At 37.9% G+C, this 22,244-nt stretch overlaps 2 protein-coding genes and 1 long non-coding RNA gene across 3 annotated transcripts; 1 reads left to right on the plus strand and 2 right to left on the minus strand.

The window, feature by feature from the left end:
- Positions 1-4,101: 4,101 nt before the first annotated feature.
- LOC142524674 (uncharacterized) lies at positions 4,102-5,871 on the minus strand. Its single transcript, XR_012814935.1, has 3 exons — positions 5,630-5,871; positions 4,981-5,029; positions 4,102-4,260 (listed from the first exon to the last, which is right to left on the minus strand). It is a non-coding gene; the product is annotated as an uncharacterized LOC142524674 (long non-coding RNA).
- A 643-nt stretch (positions 5,872-6,514) lies between these two features.
- Positions 6,515-11,000, minus strand: LOC142523676 (protein SMAX1-LIKE 7-like). The gene is given in 4 exon segments (XM_075627399.1): positions 6,515-8,593; positions 9,006-9,252; positions 9,668-9,810; positions 9,812-11,000. Coding segments are annotated over 4 exon segments (3,357 nt in total). The 5' UTR covers positions 10,994-11,000; the 3' UTR covers positions 6,515-6,808.
- Positions 11,001-14,599: 3,599 nt separating this feature from the next.
- LOC142524998 (uncharacterized) lies at positions 14,600-19,768 on the plus strand. The gene is made up of 10 exons (XM_075629162.1): positions 14,600-14,639; positions 14,744-14,796; positions 14,908-15,015; positions 15,374-15,468; positions 15,801-17,163; positions 17,744-17,887; positions 18,083-18,224; positions 18,462-18,655; positions 19,007-19,082; positions 19,152-19,768. The coding sequence occupies exons 1-10, from the start codon at positions 14,600-14,602 to the stop codon at positions 19,766-19,768; spliced, it is 2,832 nt and encodes a 943-aa protein (XP_075485277.1).
- The last annotated feature ends 2,476 nt before the right edge of the window (positions 19,769-22,244 follow it).

Here is a 22,244-nt window from a genome sequence, read left to right on the forward strand (position 1 = left end):
CTCATACGGAATAAAGTGTGTCGATTTAGATAATCTGTCGAAAATCACCCAAATGGCATCGAAATGACGAGAAGTACGTGGTAAATGCGTGACAAAATCCATAGCCACGTGCTCCCAGTTCCACTGAGGAACCTCAAGACTATACAATAATCCTCCAGGTCTCATTCGTTCTGCTTTGACTATGCTGACAGATCATACAACGAGACACAAACTCAGCCACATCCTTTTTCATATTCTTCCACCAAAACTGAGGCCGTAGAATATGATACATTTTCCTGCCTCCTGGGTGGATACTATATCGAGTACAATGAGCTTCCTTAAGGATGGCTACACGCAATTCAGGAATATCTGGGACAACCAATCTACCATTCAACCGAAGAGAATCATCTGAGTGAATTGAGAAACCAGATTGGTTTCCTTGAGATACTAACTCATAAGATTTCAGAACTCGATCATCAGTTTTCTGAGCTGATTTTACAATCTGAATCAACTCTGGTTCAATAGAAATCTGAGACACACAAACAGCATTACCTTGGATTTTAAAATCCAACCCAGAAGTGCAAATATCCTCTCTTAACTTAGAAACATGAATCGAGGATAAATTAACATCAACAACCTTACGACTCAAAGCATCGGCAATGACATTCACTTTTCCCGGATGATACTGGATCTCACAATCATAATCTTTCAAAAGATCCATCCAACGTCTCTGTCTCATATTCAGATCTGATTGAGATAACAGATACTTCAAGCTTTTGTGATCAGAATAAATTACAAATTGCTCCCCAAACAAATAATGTCTCCAAATCTTGAGAGCAAAAACAATAGTAGCCAATTCCAAGTCATGAACAGGATACTTAGACTCATGCGGTTTCAACTGACGAGAACCATATGCCACAACTCTGTCATGCTGCATCAGAACACAACCTAGACCTCGATTAGACGCGTCGGTACAAACAACAAATCCTCCAGAACCACTCGGAATGGTAAGAACTGGTGCAGAAGTCAATCTCTTCTTCAACTCGACAAAACTTGACTCACATTCATCAGACCAAATGAATCTCTAATTTTTCTGAGTCAGTTGAGTGATAGGTCTAGCAATCTTTGAGAAATTTTCGATAAATCTCCGGTAATAACCAGCTAAACCCATGAAACTACGAATCTCTGGCACATTGGTCGGTCGTGCCCAGTTCAGAACTGCTTCCACTTTACTTGGATCGACAGAAATACCATGTTGAGATATGACATGGCCCAGAAACACAACTCTTTCTAACCAAAACTCACACTTGGATAGCTTGGCGTACAATTGCTTCTTTTGAAGAATTCGAAGAACTATCCTCAAGTGTTTAACTTGCTCTTCCTCGGACTTGGAATAAACAAGAATATCATCGATGAATACAATCACAAAATGATCGAGATATTTACGAAATACTCGATTCATCAAGTCCATAAACACAACAGGAGCATTGGTCAAACCAAAAGGCATAACCAAAAATTCAAAATGTCCGTATCTCGTGCGAAAAGCTGTTTTCGGCACATCTTCTTGTCTAACTCGCACTTGATGGTACCTAGAACGGAGATCAATCTTAGAATACACTGAAGTACCTTGCAACTGATCAAATAAGTCATCAATCCTAGGGAGTAGATATTTATTCTTGACAGTATACTTATTCAGTTGCCGATAATCAATACACATCCGCATCGTTCCATCTTTCTTCTTGACAAATAGAATCGGTGCACCCCACGGTGAAGAACTCGGACGAATATAACATTTACTCAATAAATCTTGTAATTGTTCTTTCAGCTCTTTTAGCTCAAAAGGAGCTAAACGATATGGTGCTCGAGAAATGGGTTCAGTTCCTGGCATTAATTCGATACTGAACTCAACTTCTCGTTCTGATGGAAAACCAGGAATCTCTTCTGGAAACACATCAGGAAATTCACTGGACTACAGGAATATCAGAAATCCGTCGCTCATCCTGCAATAGATCAACAGCATAAACTAGAAAACATTCATGACTAGAATCTAACAATCGATTCATCTCAATGGCAGAAACTAAAGGAATCTTGTCTTGAGAACCACGGCCATAGAAATTCCATTTAGGAGCAAAGTTAGGCATGAAACGAACTATTCCTCGATAACAGTCAACAGTGGCACGATTTGCAGTCAAAACATCCATACCAACTATACAATCAAAGTCATGCATAGGTAGGACTATGAGATTCAGATACAGAACATTTTCATCGTGAAACAAAACTGCATTTAACACCACATTATCAGTGATAATCATTAGGCCCATCGGAGTAGCAACAGATAGATTGGAATTCATACTAGTTGTGCGAAGATCATGCGAAACAACGAATGCATGAGAAACAAAGGAATGAGATGCTCCGGTATCAAATAACACTCGTGCTATAAAACCACATAGAGTACAGTTACCAGAAATGACAGTACCTGGAGTTGCCTGAGCCTCATCCTCAGTCAAGGCAAATACATGAACAGATGACTGATTCTGTGGACCACCTTGCCCTCTGCTCTGATGCGAAGGGCGACTAGGCTGATGGGAAGACCGGGACGCTGCTGGAATTCTATTACTTTGAGCTCCACTACCTGCCTGGGCTGATTTCCCCGTCTTACTAGGACAAACTCTAGAAAAATGACCCGGCTGACCACAATTATTACAAACCCCTTGAACTCCAACACATTGATTACTGGAATGATTGCCTCCACAGTGATCACAGTAAGGTCCACTATAACGATATCCACCACGGTTCCCTGAACTCCTTGAACTCGAAGAACTAGAACCAGGCTTCTTAAATTGTTTTCCACGTGGACGAAGAGATGCAGAACCAGATGAACTGAATTGTTGTCTCCCCGAATGATGATGTTGGGTAGGCACTCGATTGCCACTCCTCTTAAGACTAGCTTCAGCCCTTTTTGCTATTTCCACTGCTTCAAGATAATTCAGTGGCTTACCGGTAGAAACAAAAGGGTGCAAATGATAGTTCAATCCTTCAATGAAACTTTCGACGACAGCAACCTGACTCGCAGCAACATGAGGAGCATATCTCAGCATAGCATAAAAAGAATCTGCATACTCCGCAACTGACATATCGCCTTGTTTCAGGTTATGAAACTCAGAAGCCTTAGAACTGTAGAATGATGGAGGACAGTAACTCTCCTTAAACTTCAGCTTGAATATATCCCACGGTGGAACAATCCTCTGAGCATCTAAAGTCATCAATGTAGTAGACCACCACATTTTAGCACGATCTTTCAACTGATGCACTAGCTAATCTCAATCGACACTCTGGAGGATACTCGATCAAATCAAACAATTCCTCAATCTCAAAAATCCATAATTCAGCTTTCTCGGCTCCCTTCGAACCACTGAATCGAGGTGGATGCAAAGAATGGAAATGCGCAACTAATTCATCCATCCTAAGCTGCTCTAGCTGATCAGCAGCTTGCTGCAACAAAAGTATCATCAACAACATGAACACGAGGTCTACCACGTCCACGACCTCGACCTCGAGCTAAAGGAATTTCATCAACAGGAATTTCTCCACCTCTCTCTATTCTATACGATAAAACACCAAAACAATTAGAATGGAAGTAAACAAATCATATAATTACATAAACATGCTGTCAAGTAGCATACACAAGCGCAACAACCATTTTAGTGCCAAGACTCAAGTGTCCTAAACTCTAGTTCGAGCGTATCCCAGTTTACGCTCTGATACCAAGATGTGAGGCCCATTTACTCTAATGATAATTAATGATCAAACAATAATGGTTTGATCTAAAGTTGTAGCGGAAAAAGATTTAAAATACTTTAAAACGGACCTCAGGGCCTAGAAAAATTTTGGCATGACCTCCCCGTAAGTAGGATATCCCGAAAACTCAATCAGCAGTTTATATCAAAATATACTCCAATTAGAGTCAATAAAACAAAAACCGAAGTTAAACAACCTATAGCCGCACTGACCACGACTAAGCAGAAATTAAAACTTGCCAAATACTCACCAGATCATACATATCACAAAGTCGACTCAGAACATCACAAAACAACCAAATACTACTACAGATACACTGGGGCATCTCCCCGGCAAATAAACTACAATACAATACTGAAACAACTCAAGACATACAAATAGACTAACTGGGAGACTCCACTGAACAGAACCAAGCAATCCAACCTCAATCCCGAGCTCCACTGGCGGAACCCCGGCCTGATGCTGCAAAACGACTCGGGAGATCTACCATGGTGCACAAAAGCAACCACAGCAGCCCCCCCCAGTAAACAACTGAGGTTAGGATTCTGGTATGAAACAGTTCAACAATAACAACAATAACATAAATAATGCATAATCATATATTGAAATGTAATATACAATGCATGAAAGGCTCAACGAATAATCGGGATAACAGGAGCCAACAAACGGTACGATAACAACTGGAATAATGCTCGAGCAACAACACAGGGGAGCTACATCGTCATGCAGCTAAACCGCCCTGCCAAGTATGCGAGGTATGCCCAGCTGTGCTGAATAACACCCCTGACTCGATTCCATACAGCTGATACGCTATAACAAGATGGCACAACAGAACGAACTAGATGACACAATTCCAGCGCTCACCTCAAAAGGCTGCACTAACCACGGGATTGTTCAATCACATCTACGGTCTCATGTGTATAGGCCTATCAGCCACACTATGATCCCGAGATAAACAACAGTGCCAGATAACAACGGATATCAACAATGGGCTAATAAGAACGATAGGCTCAACATCAATGTCACAACTGTATGCCCGATGCTAAATGCCAATAATATGTCATAATAATAAACATAGATCACAACGAAGGCATTTAACAATTTACAGCAATCAACAAGTCATAAATACGATCCATGTAACACAAAATGACAATTAAACATAATTTATGTTTTACTGTCGTATGTTACTGAGCTGTAACATACCTATACCAACTTGAAACTCCAATATCAACTTCTCTTCAAGACTCTCGGCCTAAACAAAACCGCAATAAGCCGATCATGAAAACTACATTCCATACCAATGTCCGATTTGGCACAAAAGAGCATAAAATTTGTATCTCGCTCAATATTAACTCAAATCAATATCCGCCAAATGTAAATGAAAGATAACTCAATTATCTAAGTTTCTTTAGTTGAAACCATCTTCAGAATCTCAGTAGATTATTCCAGAATTTTCAAGAACACGCTGCTACTTCCAAATTCGCGGACAGAATCTCATACACCGAGCAGTTCCAGAAAAACAAGCATAACTTGCTCAATTCTTAATGGAATTTAATGAATCTTATATCATTACGAAGACAACACATAGCTCTACAACTCTTATTTGAATCACAAGTCCAGAATCCGAGCACATAGTTGACAAAAACTCGAATTACAGTAGGTGTCCTGCACAGCACACTTGCAGAATTCGATTTTGGCACATTTGGTAGAAAAAATCATAACAAATCCGTTTCTTATCGAAATTTGATGATTCCAGCGGCTAAAAACATAAAACTTAAACCACTACAAAGTTTATTTAGGTCATTTCTACAGATTCAAACTACAAAAATCGCAGCAACCCAAAAACTATCACCCAAAAATCGGAAGAATTCGTGCAGAAACAGAGCACCGGAACATCAGCTTCGATCTACCTGAATCCTTGCTCAAACTTCGCGATTTTTGACTTAAATCGAAGCTTAGGATGTTAGGAAGACACCCCTTCAGACCGATCGAGATTTCGACACCGGACGGAGGAGATATCGCGATTTTCCCGCAGCCGCTACACAAGTGACGGGAATGGAGTTTGGGGGAAAGCTTCTTTCTTTCCTTTCTCTCCCTTCTTCTCTCTTTTCAATGAGATATGTGTGTATGTATATGTATATTTATATATTGTGTATTTGGTTACTCAAATAGTAACTCAAGCCAATTTATCCCGATCTGAATTTATTTTGCTCTCGTGTGTTATTTAAACTCTATATGTATTTTATATCGTTAAATTCTCCGATATTCTAAAATACATATTTTTAACACACTTCTAAAATTTATTTGGCATAAATAAATTCTCAGGTAGGTTCAATCTCGCCCGTCGTCTCGAGACGCTCTGGCTCAGCTAACGACAGGGATATATGATCCCTTTTAATTGAACTCCCACGATAAATCCCCTCAGGCGCTCCTACTTCGATCCCCTATAAGCTATACCTTATCATTTAAGTTTGTATTGGAGTGTTTTTAATTTCATAGATATTATTTTGTATAAAAATGAGAATTACTTTAGAGAGTGTTGATTTGAATAATAATAATTGTATACAAGAACATTCAATATAAGATGAAAAATGTGAAACAATTTGAAATGAACAGCAGATTTCTGGTTATGTTTCCAAAATATGAAATTAGTATTTTTCATAATCATCATACATGTTACTTATCCTTACAATATCGGGGGAGAGGAGAAGAATCTTAATAACCCTTTACACCGTAATAATGCTGCAACTTATTTATATTAATGGTGTAGAGATTCACGATCTTAGGCTACAACTACGTTAAAACCTTACACGAAAACTACACCCTCGAACGAACGAGGATAAATGACCAAAATAAGGACAATCTAGGCTAGAATAATACATATGTAAGACGCGCAACTCGATACTTACCCCGAACTCAACCAGCAAAAACCCACTAAAAATGAGACCAACAGGCTAAATAAGACTAATATTTAATAATATATACAATAATAAATACATAAAATTACAACAATTATTTGATGTAACTGAAACTAACTCAAGATAATTCCTGCAGGAAGGAGAGATCCGGCTAGCTTATCTTCACTAAAACCGCCATCACAGGTAAGAAGCTTTACAACAGAGTGTGCATCGATACTGTACTTTCCAATGGCCTCGGCGAATCCCTGCTTAAGAACGCGTTGAATCCAGTCTTCCACCTTCTGGATGTCAAATAAATATGCAGCAGCTAAGAGCTGCTGCATTACACTTAACTCTATCTCTAACGAGCATTCGACGCCGAAAATCTTGTTCGAGGATTCTTTCATGTCCTTGATTAGTTTTTCAGCAAGTTTCTCGAAATCGAATGGCTCAAAAACCACTACTCGATCTATTTGTCCTTCGAAATCATCCAGCCATGAGTTTGAATTTTCAGAACTTGACTCGGACTCGGTTTCTTCTTTGCTAACTGTTTCGCTTGCATCAGCAGGAAGGTTCAAGTCCAGGTATCTGTTTACCGCCTTGTGAGCTCTTTTCGACATGTCTAAGATTCCTATTCGGTCTGTGTTTCTACCGCAGCTGCTGCTGCTTGAAGTGAGCTTTCTTTTGTTAACGGAATTTGGGTCTGATAGAGTCAATTTTTCACTCGTGGGATCATCATTAAGGTCGAATCCAATCCATATCTGAATCGTACGTCCCTTCACCAGTGATATCTCCTCCTCCGAGTATTCAGCTATCTCATTGCCACTGAAGAAACAGTTGCTACCTTTCTTGAAGCTTGTTGTTACAAGAAACACAGAATTGCTGATGTTTACTTCTCTTCCACTCAAATCGATAAATCTGCCGGTCTTCACAGCATGAAACAAGCTATTTTGAACCACTAAATCAGCCTTGTCCACATTTTCAAGAAACACAACCGACGGCCTTTTGCTCAGCTTTTCGACCAAGTAATCAACAACAGTCCCTCTCATTGAAACATCGTATTTATTAATCACTTGTAGATTCCAAAGTGCATCAGGATGTGTTTTTTCATCTTGGAAACTTAGGTCCGCGAAAATGAAACTGTTTGTGCTTCCATATAACATCTCCGCAAGTGCCAGGCCAAGCTTTCTCTTGCCCAATCTATCAGGTCCTCGGAAGTTAAACCATGTATCACCGCGACTGGCCCGATGGAGACCAGTCATTTTAGTAGGGCGTCGAGTTATTGCTTCAACAACAGCATAAATAGCTTCTTCTTGCTGACCGACTCTTTCGACAAGGGATTTGAAAAGCACCTTAGGATCATTCACCTTATATTGCTGAAGAGTATCCATATGAGTTTGATCCGCATGTTTCTCAAATTCTTTGTCTGTACAAGCCGAAACAGTCCCTAAACCCAAATCTGTAGTCACTGAAGTGGCCGAAGTAGGAGATTTTCGACCATTTATTATGCTAGCACTTGAAGCAGAGAGTTTGAGCCCAACCATTTCACGGTCAAACTTTGAATGATTTTCGACAGGTTTAGATAAAACATTCAGATTGTTGGTTTTTGACAGCACGTCCAATGTATTAGGTTCTTTAAGGGAAGGGCTCTGCCATAAATCGGTGGACAAGCTGGATATTACATTCTTGCTTCCTTGTTCAGGTGATGACTCATCAGAGTGTTTGCTACTGTCTTTGCTAGCATTTTCTTTCCCTTCTTCCGTAACTTGAAAACCCGTAACACGTGGAAATGGATAACTGCATTGACTAGTATATCCTTTGGCGAAAGATTGGCTGTAGTGATGGTGCTGGCAGATACCATCCCATTTCTTCTGGATGCCAGAAATTTTTGCGTTCAGTGACAATCTATCGTCTTTGGCCTGCACTGAGAATTTTCGAACATCAGTTGCAATGACATGTTGAAGTCTAACAACAATATGGTTGTTTATTAAAGCAACGTGTTGAAGGACTTTGATCATGTTGATCATTTATCATTCATACATAGGGGCAGATACAGCCGGGGACAAAGGAGATCTCCATGCTGAAATGAAAAGAATTTAGAAATCTGTGCACAGATTTGCTAAAATTACAAGTTTTTCCTTCCAAAAATCTCTCTCACCCCACCTCATCCCATTTCACCCCCGCTGCCGAATCATGAATTTGCACCTCATAATACACAGAAGAACAATCTTTCTAGAAACAAAGAATAATGATCAGCATCCTCAAAACATGCAGGAATCATAGAGATTCAACATCAGGAGCAGTAAATTCGAATCACACAATAACACAAACCTTTAAGTCAGCAAAACCATTCTGCGTGTTGTATTCAGCAATTTGTAACCAAGGAGGTAAACTTGACTGAGACTGTTTTAAAACCGCATCACAACTGCCACCATCCGAAAGTGCTTTTACTTCTTGTTCACACTTCTCGTTGCATAGATGACAGCGGACAACATAGTGACACGAACTGCTCAGCGTATTTTTTGCATCCGATGGCATCGAAAAGAATCCACCCAATGGAACAAAAGACTCCATCAAGCTGCAATTTTAATTAGTGCATGAGATTAACCAAATTGGGTCTAGAATTCAGTTCAGCTGTATTGAATTTGGACTATCTAGACGAAATCCTTATTCTTACTGTGAAAAAGGGTTCCAAGATTTCGTTTGTTATTTAATTCCCCAAGAAAGTAAGACTATCAAGCATCATGTAAAGAACTGACATACAGAGTACGGTATAGGGAGTTTATTTGCTTTGCCTGGCTAGCTATCACTAGACATCCTGCTGCCTTAGTAAATGTTACATATAAACATAAAGAGAGCATCCTAATCATTAAATAATTTATCATAAGATGATGCATAATTTTAGCGCAATATATGATGAAAGAGAATAAATGCAACAACAAGTACATAAACAAGAGACACTTCATCGTTTAAACGAGAAAGTTGCAACTTACCTGGATCTTGGATATGAACCACCCATGGAAAATGTAAGAGAAGTAATAGGGAGAATTTCCAGGTCCCAATCATCTACAACGGAAGGAAATTTGTTCAAAAACTTGAAATAGATTTCATGCGTAGCAGCAGCACCAATCAACCAGCAGTTTCCCACCATGAATCTGCAGCAATCCAGTCAATTTGCTCACCAAATCATTCAAACCATCAATACAAACAACATCGCCACACAATACTTTCAAATCACCAAAATTCAACACAACCCCAGTTCCCACAACACTCTCCACCATCCTTTCCACCTCTTCAAGTCTCAACTTCAATGAACCCTGATCCAAATCTCCATTAACAAACCTCAAGATCTCATCTTTCACACAGATCACACTCAAACCACTCAAACCCACCGGCAAAACATTGTCTATTTTCCTCCGGACGACTTCCAAGAAACTTCTCAGGGCATCTCCGGAGGAAACCCCCAAAAGGAGCGGATTCCTTTTCTTGTTTTTCACCATAACTTCACCAATCCTTCTTGAATTCTCATCCCGAGAAAAACATCCCATAAAAGGAAAGTTAAAACTTTTCCCCCCGACCTCGCTAATATTGTCACCACTACCAAAATTACACAAAAATAAAGGTGGGTTTGGCCGCTTGTACCTGGACGAATAACCAAACAGATGAGGCGTATGAAAACTATTCCCAGGCCTAAGAGTAGCTGCTTTTATATCATAACTCCTGAACCCCGCCTCCCCAAACACTCTACTCACTAAAGGATCGTCGAGAATCGAAAGTATCAAATTCTGCAGCTCAACCTTCACAATCGGAACAGATGAACACGAAGAATACTGCTGCTGCTGTTGTTGATAATAGCTGAAGTTCTCCGGCTGCCTCCTCTGATTAGCTTGCGATCTTTTGATAGCCGCCATCAAAGAATTCGATACCGGTGGCTGCTCAATTTTCCCCGCTTGCGAAGAAGGCAAGCGGTCCAAAGCCACACTCAAAGACAGCTCCAGAGCCTTGAACTGAACCCGAGTGGAGTACGCATTGTTGCGCGTCCGCATGCATGCTTCACGTAAAGACGAGTTCGGGAGTGATAGGAGCGAGGACACCATGTGCATCGACGTCGTCTGAGCGTGCCCACGGCGGCGAGCCACCGTCACCGACTCGTCGAGGGCGGCCGCCGCCTCCTGCGTTAGGCATTGTCTGGCGGCGTTAACGGGAGTGGGCATAGGCAGTAGACTGCGGGCAGCGCTAAGAATTTGATAGTAAATAATGGCACGCAGAGTTGAAGGGAAGTTTTTATTATCAAGAAATTGATAGCTTAAAGCGACCATATTCTTCCATTTTAATATCTATATTTATATAAATAATCACCAATAAAAATAATCATCTCTGAATATTTCGTAATTTGTGGACACAGAAGCTGAGGGGGGGCTTTTGAATGATTTGGGCTTTTAATATGTCGAGCAAAAGGGGTCGGTTGTTGAGGCATTGTCTCCGAAAAAATATCAATTTTGTGAAACATATTTTTTGTCCGATTTTATATATGTCTTTCGGATGTAAATTCTTAAGATTGTATCACAAAAGAATCAACTCTATATAAATTGAGTAGATCTCTTGTGAGACGATCTCACGAATCATTATATGTGATACGGGTCAACCCTACTAATATTCAACAATGAAAAGTAAAACTTTTAGCATCAAAAGTAATATTTTTTCATGGATGACCCAAATAAGATATCTATCTCACAAAATACGACCTGTGAGACCATCTCACACAAGTTTTTGTCATATAAGTTGGTCTCTTCTGAGACAGGTATATCAATCTGATATATATTTTAAGAAAAAACTAATATTAATTTTTAGTGATTATAAGAGTAAGATCGAATTAATATCGAGTCGAAGATCTGTCTCGTAATAAAAAAAATATTTATGATCTTGTATAATATCTATTGTATTGAGACAAGTCATTTCAATTATTACTCAATTAGGGTACTTCTTGCCTTTAATAATTCTCTCCGGTTAATTTCAATAAATGTAGCATAAAATATACCATGTTGTGTAACAGAATATTTATACTTTATCAGTGGATACATGAAAAGATAGTAAATTTTATTCCGCCAAACAGTATTTTTTTTAATTTTTGAGTATTTATTTATATAGCGGTTTGAGAGTTCTTGGGGCCTCATTAATTAATTTCCAGAATTTTTTTCTACTTTAATTTCGAATTAAATCGAATATTTTTTTTATATTTGGTAAAAACAAAAGCTTGAAAATAAATATAGAGCGGGTGTGGGGTGGGGTAGGGGGTGAGGAAGTGTGAAGCGATTTGTGGGTCCAATATATTTGGAGAGAATATGGTCCATACAGAGGTATAGATTCTCTTTATGTGAAATTTAGATATTCACTGTACTAGTCAGAACCCACATTTTCTGCTACAACTTATTATTATTATTATTATTTACATAATATATTTTTTAATTTTTTCTACTTATATTTTTTATCATACATTTATATTATACAATAAGAATTAAGACATTAATATGATTTAATTATTCTATGTGATTCTTTAAAAAATTTAATTTATCAATTAAATTTCTAGCATTGTATGTCGTTTTTTTAAAAAAAATAATAATAATTTTATATATCCATATGAGTTGATTTTAAAACAAATTATTAGATATATTTTTTATAAGTATTTAATTAATGTATTCACTTTATAAAATATATGAAACTTTATATTGGAGGGGATGGAGTATAATTTGAAGTTGGCAAGATTTCAATTTTAGTTCTATATATAAAGAGGTGCGATCTATTTTAGTCATGTATTTTTTATTAAATAAATTATATTGATATAAATAGGTTATGAAGATCTATTTTAGTTTTTTTTTATAGGATTGTTTAGTGAACAAACATTGAACTGCAATAGCTCGGTTCTTGAAATATTGAATATCGAGAAATTAAATCAAGTTTGCTTTTCAAATTAAATGGAAAACAATCAAAATAATTCATCGCAAAAACTAATTAAATATTTTGAAAAATATTTTCAAGATATACAAATTAAATGTGAAAAAAATTTGGTTGAAACATTTTATCACACACTTCAATCCGCAATTTTTTTTATCAAACACCTTATATGCATTTTCACCACATTAAAATTGATTTTTTGAATTTAAATTATAAATAGTGTATTTTATATATTATTAGTGTTGTTTAATTTTATTTATAGTATAATTATTAACTTTCACAAAGTTATCATTGCTGATTAACATAAAGAGTGAATAAAAAAAAAGAGTTAAACCTGACTTTCGGAATTTATGGATTATTTTATTTATGGTTATATTTTATAAATGCCTCGCCCACTGGGTTGGAGTGGGGGCAACAGAGTGACTATAGGTCTCTGTCTGCTTACTTTTCGATGGTAAATAGAAAAACAGTTAGCACACTCAGATTTCTAAATGATTGTAAAATATTTTAATTTATTTTTATCAAATACATTTGATAATATATATATATATATATATATATGTGTGTGTGTGTGTGTTTTGTATAAATCATATATTTTAAATCATACATCACCGTATGTATCATGTGTCAATGGTTCTCATGTATAGAGATAAGTATTACTTGTGAACATTTCTTATATCAAAAGTTGCACCATCTTACCGCACTTTATAGAATTGAACTTATAATATCATTCCGATATTAACGTAGAATCAAGCATTTGTTGTTTTATCAAATGATATAGTTGATATCAACTGGCGGTCATTACAATCGTTCTCCTATCCAAAACAATTAGAGTAGGTCTCTTGTGAGACGGTCTCACTAATCTTTATCTGTGAGACGGGTCAACCCTATCGATATTCACAATAAAAAATAATATTCTTAGCATAAAAAATAATATTTTTTCATGGATGACCCAAATAAGAGATCTGTATCACAAAATACGACCCGTGAGACCGTCTCACGCAAGTTTTTGTCGAACAATTATTATTCAAAAGCAATATTGGAGATGAACATTATTAACTTAAAAAAAATATCACACGACAAATATAAACTTAAACGTTGCTTCGCGATTTTCATAAATTTATAGTGAATTAAATATTTTTATCATATCATATGTGGTGGTTATTTTCATGCAACTGATTAGTCGATTTATTTAATTCACAAGTATAAAGATGAATGCTTAAGTTAATTTACTTAAAGAGTTTTAATAATATTTGAAAAGAAAAAGAAAACGTAAAAATTTGAAAATTCCATTCTGCAAAAATTTGACCAAAAGAAATTAAATAAATCGATTCATGTGTATTAAATTCTAGAAAAAAATATATTTATTTATTTACTATTTGAGTCCCACCAGTGTCAGAAATCATCCGGCTGGTTTGATAAAATCAAATTATAAATTATTGGAATTATTTTGTCTCAATTCGTATCACAGAGTGATTAAAACTGTCTCTTTGTCCTTCGTGATTTTCTCAACATAAGATTTGAATGTTATAAAAAGGTATCACAGTACTCGAGAATAATTTATTAAAGGAAGACAATACATTAATGATTAGTGAAACTTGGTTATTTATTTAATTTTTTGGAATTTTAATAGGTTGCATGTAATAATTGAATTACTTTTTTTATGGTTTTATTTGGATTGAAGAATTTGATTCAATGAAAGTAGTTTAATATGAGAAAGATCAAGAAATAAATTTTAAATAACACTCACCGCAATTACTATTTAAAATGTTTTAGTTTATTAATAAAGATTTATTTGAAACTCACGTGAATTTTGTCACGCTTCGAGCCTCAGCATTCGCAATAGGCCCCTATAGCAACTACTTCGTATTCGTCCACACTTTTACGAAAATGATTAATCCAAGTTGCTATATAAGTCAATTATAAGCTCATTATAAACTCTTTTTAAATCTTTAATTTTAAAATGTGGGACAATGGTATCACAAATTTTGTCTCTTTACGATTTTCGTACATGTATATTGTTAAATTTCACCTTTTGTCATGTATATTTAATTTTTTTTTTGAGAATTTTAATATCTTTTCCATGTGAGTGATGATCTGACACTGTTGGATTAAAGGTGGGCTTTTAGGCTTATGGGCTTTCCATGTGAGTGAATGGAAATTTGGAAAGGTAGGTTTGTCCCACATTGGAAAAATAAAGTGGTATAGATAAGTTATATTGTGTTACACTTTAGATAGGTGTAACTAGGATTGGTCAAGAGGTTCTCTCTCCCGCACACAGGCGCAGGGGGGTGCAAATCATGGGCCCGATTTGCAGTGGAAAAAAGGCTTGACTCGTGTGCAAGCGTACGAGCGCGACCTGGGCGCGTCGAATGTCGGACTGATCAAGGCAAAATTTGCCTAGCAGTCTATGCCATCTTTTGTTATTTTTTTGTTGAGACCTTTCACATGCCTTTGAGACCTTTCGCATGGCATAACTGCTGGTGCTTCATCTCCCTAACTGTTGGTGCTTCATCTACCATCTTTAAGGCAACCTGTGACCTTTCATATGGATGGTATTGACATGTATAAATAGGGGATGTGCCTAGTCTAGAAAGAGAGACCGAAAAATCCACTTTCTCCTGCTGCTACAGTTCCTCTGCTTATTCTGCTACAGTAGAAATTCTGCTACAGTGCTTCTGCTCTGCTACAGTAGAACTTCTGCTACAGTGCTTCTGTTATGCTACATTGCTTCTTTTCTGCTACAGTGCTTCTGCTTCTGCTACAGTACTTTTGTTCTGCTACAGTACTGCTGTTTTTGCTGCTACAGTACTGCTTCTGCTTGTTCTGTGATAAAGTTCAGGTACTGATTCTGTTCGCTAGCATAGTGCTTTGTGCTGCAACTCTGCTGGTTTGCCCGTTGTATCCTGGGAAACAGACGTCCGCTGAATCCTCGGAGCACATACAGGAGGGGGCGAATCTGTTTTAAGGAAACTGTACAAGCTACAGGCCTCGGTTTGATTTAATTAAGCATTATTCTATTGTTTTCTTCAAGATACTGATTTGCTGGTTTTATACATTAGTCATACTCTACTGTGAACAGTACGCTTGTTTGGTTTACTGCATATCTGTCATGTTTTTCCATATATTTTTATCAACAAACTTAAAACAGATTTACTCATTACGTGGTTTCAGTTCAGATATGTCTACTGAATCCAGCGTACAAAGGGAAACTAGTCATGTTGTCCCTACTGTGCCTACTCAAGTTGTCCCACGTGCTGCTGCGGTTACTGTCCCAGCCAGCCACGGTGAAAAGCCTGAGAAGTTCATTGGTGTGGATTTCAAGAGGTGGCAGCAGAAAATGTTGTTTTACTTGACAACACTGAACCTGGCTAGATTCCTATTCGAGGATGCTCCTAACCTGAAAGAGGGTGAGGGAGATGTTGAATCCGTCAGTGCACTGGAGGCTTGGAATCATTCTGATTTCCTATGCCGAAATTATGTGCTGAATGGATTGACAGACTCGCTATACAATGTATACTGCGAAAAGAAGACAGCCAAAGAGCTATGGGAATCCCTTGACAGAAAGTACAAAACCGAGGATGCCGGGGCCAAGAAGTTTCTTGTAGGCCGGTTTCTGGATTTTAAAATGGTGGATTCTAAGCCGGTTATCAGCCAAGTTCAAGAAATCCAAGTGATTCTTCACGAGATTCACGCCGAGGGGATGACGTTGAGCGAATCTTTCCAAGTGGCTGCTATAGTTGAGAAACTACCACCAGCTTGGAAGGATTTCAAAAACTACTTGAAACACAAGCGAAAGGAGATGAACGTTGAAGAGCTCATTGTTAGACTTCGCATCGAGGAAGACAACAAGAGTTCGGAAAGACGATTGTTTTCTCCTGTTGCCGCTAAGGCAAATGTTGTCGAGCATGGCCAAAGCTCGAAAAAGAGAAACTTTTCTCCCTCCAACAAGAAGTTGAACCTCAGACCCAAAGGAGGTGTTTCAAAGAAGAAGTTCTCTGGAAAATGCTATAACTGTGATAGCATGGGTCACAAGGCATCTGAATGTAAGAAGCCAAAGAGAAACCGAGAGGTGAATATGGTGGAGAACATATCTCAAGAGGTTTCGAACATGAATCTCTGTGCTGTAATATCAGAAGTTAATCTGGTGGGTTCTAACCCAAGGGAGTGGTGGATCGACACTGGTGCCACTCGCCATGTTTGCTCCGACAAGGAGATGTTTGCTACTCTTGAGGAATCTATGAATGGTGAAAAACTATTCATGGGAAATTCCGCCACTTCCGAGATCAAGGGACAAGGGAAATTTGTCCTAAAGATGACATCTGGAAAAGAACTTACTTTAAACAATGTGCTGTATGTGCCTGACATCCGCAAGAACTTGGTGTCAGGGTCGCTTCTGAACAAGCATGGTTTCCGCATTGTATTCGAGTCAGATAAGGTGGTTTTGTCGAAAAGTGGAATGTTTGTTGGCAAAGGTTATGTTTGTAATGGGTTATTCAAACTCAATGTTATGACTATTAAGCCTGTGATGAATAAAGTTAATACTTTTGCTTACTTGCTTGAGTCTTCTTGTTTATGGCATGGTAGACTTGGACACGTTAATTACGATACAATTCATAGACTAATTAACATGAAAAGCATTCCTGCATTCCAAATTGATAAACAACACAAATGTGAAACTTGTGTTGAGGCAAAACTAACAAGATCATCTTTTCGAACTATTGAAAGAAATAGTGAACCACTTGATCTAATTCACAGTGATATATGTGATCTAAAAAGTGTGCAAATTCGTGATGGAAATAAATACTTCATCACTTTTGTTGACGATAGCACAAAATTTTGTTATGTGTATCTCCTCAAAAGTAAGGATGAAGCTATTGACAAATGTATCCAATATAAGAGTGAAGTTGAAAACCAATTTAGCAAGAAAATTAAGGTGCTAAGAAGTGATCGTGGAGGAATATGAATCACCATTTGCTGAGTTTTGTGCTCAACACGGTATTAAACACGAAAGAACTGCACCTTATTCTCCTCAGCAAAATGGCATTGCAGAGAGAAAGAATCGCACATTGAAAAAAATGATGAATGCGTTGTTATTAAGTTCTGGTTTACCACAGAACATGTGGGGGGAAGCTGTTCTAACAGCAAATTACCTTTTAAATAAGGTGCCCCAAAAGAAGCAAGATAAAAGTCCATATGAGTTATGGAAAGGTAGAAGTCCTTCTTACCAATACTTGCGAGTGTGGGGGTGTCTTGCTAAGGTAGCAGTACCCACTCCAAAGAAAGTAAAGATATGACCAAAAACTGTGGATTGCATTTTCATTGGATATGCTCAAAACAGTAGTGCATATCGTTTTCTTGTACATGAATCTCAAATACCTAATATTCACAAGAATACGATAATGGAATCAAGAAATGCTTCGTTCTTTGAACACATGTTTCCATGCAAATCTAAGGAAGAACCAAGTTCATCCAAAAGATTATATGAAACAAATGATGAAGAACAAGAGCTTGATCAAGACACAGAACCTAGACGTAGCAAGAGAGCTAGGACTGAGAAATCCTTTGGTCCGGATTTCATCACTTTCATGATGGAAAGTGAACCTCAAAGCTTCAAGGAAGCAATGAGTTCATCTGAGGGACCTCTATGGAAAGAGGCTATCAATTCCGAAATGAAATCCATTTTACAAAACCATACGTGGGAATTAGTAAATCTTCCTCCGAGAAGCAAACCACTAGGCTGTAAATGGGTTTTCAAAAGAAAAATGAAATCAGATGGAACCATAGATAAGTATAAAGCCAGATTGGTAATTAAAGGTTACCATCAACGTGAAGGGTTTGATTACTTTAACACATATTCTCATGTATCGAGAATAACCTCTATTCGTGTGATACTTGCGATTGCCGCCTTGCGGAATCTTGAAGTACACCAAATAGACGTAAAGACAGCTTTTCTAAATGCAGATTTAGAAGAGAAAATTTACATGGAACAACCCGAGGGATTTTCTGCGACTGAGGAAGAAAATAAGGTTTGTAAACTGGTAAAGTCTCTGTATGGCTTAAAACAAGCACCAAAACAATGGCACGAAAAATTTGATAAGGCCATGTTGGAAAGTGGATTTAAATTCAGTGATTGTGACAAATGTGTATACATAAAAACCACTGAAAATGGATATGTCATTTTATGTCTTTACGTAGATGACATACTTATCATTGGTAGTAATGATAAGATGATCAAATCCACCAAGAAGTTATTGAACTCTAGATTTGACATGAAAGATTTAGGCTTAGTCGATGTAATCCTTGGAATTAAAATCCATAGAACATCAGAAGGGCTAATCCTAAGTCAGTCACATTATGTTGACAAAATACTTGAAAAGTTCAATAATGATGACTCTGCATTGGCTAGGACCCCGATAGATACCAGTCAACATCTATCAAAGAATCGAGGTGAAAGTATGTCTCAATTAGAATACTCTCGAGTCATTGGAAGTCTGATGTACTTAATGAGTTGTACAAGACCAGACATAGCCTATGCAGTAATCAAATTGAGTAGATTCACGAGTAATCCAGGAGTTGAACACTGGAAAGCAATTATCAGATTGTTAAGATACTTAAGGTACACTCGTGAACATGGGCTGCACTATACCAGATATCATGCTGTTATTGAAGGATACAGTGATGCAAATTGGATATCTGATATGAAAGACTCAAAATCTACAAGTGGATTTATATTTACTTTAGGAGGTTCAGCAATTGTGTGGAAATCTTCTAAACAAACTGTAATAGGCAGATCCACAATGGAATCTGAGTTTATAGCTCTTGACAAGTGTGCTGAAGAGGCTGAATGGCTGCGTCACTTATTAGAAGATGTTCCAGGATGGGAAAAATCAGTGCCAGCTATATGTATACATTGTGATAGCCAATCTGCAATTGGAAAGGCACAAAATAAAATGTATAATGGTAAGTCTAGGTATATATGTCGTAGACACACTGCCATCAGACAACTACTCTCAACTGGAGTTATCTCTGTTGAGTATGTAAAGTCAAAGGATAATATAGAGGATCTGCTAACCAAAGGGTTAAACAGAGAGTTAGTTGCGAAAATGTCAAGGGGAATGGGGCTCAAGCCTATAGAATAAATTGGTGCGAAGGGAAACCCAACCTACGCTGACTGGAGATCCCAAGAACTAGGTTCAATGGGACAACCTAATCGCACTAATTTGGAGAATCACTGTGGGGGTTATCCCTAATCCTATTCCTATTATGAAACAATGAATGTTGAGGATAAGCTTACGGCTTTTAATGATTCTGATAAGAAGCAATATAGAATCACCTATGTGAGAGAGAAGTGGGGCCGCTTCGAAGGAATTGCAGGGCTCAATTCTAGACCCTCTTGCAGAACCAGGCGTGTGTTCATGGCCAAAAAGAACACAATCATGAGAACTTAATAGTATCAGGGAGAGTCTTGTGTGAAGTATATCACCATTCACACAAACGGATGTACAGTTCAAAGACATCACGTCTACTGTCAACCAGTGAATTAATATGCTTTCACAAAGGAAGGTTCAAAGGGTAACACATACCTATCCTATGCAAGACTCAACTGTTGAACTTTATCAGTGGAATCCTTTCGCATAACTTTAAATTCCCATTCATGTGGGGGATTGTTGGATTAAAGGTGGGCTTTTAGGCTTATGGGCTTTCCATGTGAGTGAATGGAAATTTGGAAAGGTGGGTTTGTCCCACATTGGAAAAATGAAGTGGTATAGAAAAGTTATATTGTCTTACACTTTATGGAGGTGTAACTATGATTGGTCAAGAGGCTCTCTCTCGCGCACACAGGCGCAGGGGGGTGCAAATCATGGGCCCGATTTGCAGTGGAAAAAAGGCTTGACTCGTGTGCAAGCGTACGAGCGCGACCTGGCCGCGTTGGATGTCGGACCGATCAAGGCAAAATTTGCCTAGCAGTCTATGCCATCTTTTGTTATTTTTTTTTTGTTGAGACCTTTCACATGCCCTTGAGACCTTTCGCATGGCATAACTGTTGGTGCTTCATCTCCCCAACTGTTGGTGCTTCATCTACCATCTTTAAGGCATATTTAAGGCAACCTGTGACCTTTCATATGGATGGTATTGACATGTATAAATAAAGGATGTGCCTAGCCTAGAAAGAGAGACCTGAAAAATCCACTTTCTCCTGCTGCTACAGTTCCTCTGCTTATTCTGCTACAGTAGAAATTCTGCTACAGTGCTTCTGCTCTGCTACAGTAGAACTTCTGCTACAGTAGAACTTCTGCTACAGTGCTTCTGTTCTGCTACAGTGCTTCGCTTCTGCTATAGTACTGCTGCTTCTGCTGCTACAGTACTGTTTCTGCTTGTTCTGCTTCTGCTCTGTTCACTGATAAAGTTCAGGTACTGATTCTGTTCGCTAGCATAGTGCTTTGTGCTGCAACTCTGCTGGTTTGCCCGTTGTATCCTGGGAAACAGACGTCCGCTGAATCCTCGGAGCACATACAGGAGGGGGCGAATCTGTTTTAAGGAAACTGTACAAGCTACAGGTCTCGGTTTGATTTAATTAAGCATTATTCTATTGTTTTCTTCAAGATACTGATTTGCTGGTTTTATACATTAGTCATACTCTACTGTGAACAGCACGCTTGTTTGGTTTACTGCATATCTGTCCTGTTTTTCCATATATTTTTATCAACAGACACTTCACACGTCAATGTTGTGTCGGTTTCACGTCGAAAAACCAGTAATATTGAAAGTTAAAAAGATCTTAATCAAAATTTTTCATTAGGATCAATTTTTCCATTTGGCCGAGCTCATGAGTCATGACCTACTCGACTGATCTTGGTTGTTTCTTGTATCCCCAATTATATAGATAAGCAATTAGTGTCCCAAGTAGGTATGATCCAAGTCCGGTAAATCTCAAGTAGAAATGGCAACTTTTCCCATGGGTTTGGGGCCCCACGGGGAAAACCCGAAACGGGGATGAGGATCCCCGATTTTTTCGGGTTTGGGTTGGTTCGGGTTCGGGGATTTTTTTAAATCCCCGATGTAGTTCAGGGGCGAGTATGAGATTATTATCCTCATCCTCGAAAACCCTGAACCCGCCCCGAAAATAATATCAATAATAAAATAATAGTATGATTAATATTAATAATATAATAATATTATTATTTTTTAAAATATTAATAATATTATTATTATTAATATTGATATTGATATTAATATTAATATTATCTATAATAATAATAGATAATAATAAATTTTGAATTGAGAAAATCTTCGAATCCGTCATCGTATTGTCATATTAATATTTTTGAAACAGGGATGGGGACGGGGATGGGAAGTTGATCCCCGAAGTTTTGGGTTTGGGGAAAAAACGGGGATGGGGGTGGAGATGGGAATGGCAAACCCGCCCCCGCCCCGGCCCATTACCATGCCTAATCTCAAGGCGTGCGCCTAAGACAGATATATTCTCAACAATAAATCATATTTTTACATATTACAATGAATTATTTGGCATGTGCAACGTCACATCAGCAACAGTACATGTCATTAATTGAATCATAATTCTATTAGAAAATTATGGTTCCTTCATCCCCTGTG

The sequence above is a fragment of the Primulina tabacum genome, chromosome 14 (genome assembly GCF_025594145.1).
Source record: "Primulina tabacum isolate GXHZ01 chromosome 14, ASM2559414v2, whole genome shotgun sequence".
Lineage (NCBI taxonomy): Eukaryota > Viridiplantae > Streptophyta > Magnoliopsida > Lamiales > Gesneriaceae > Primulina > Primulina tabacum.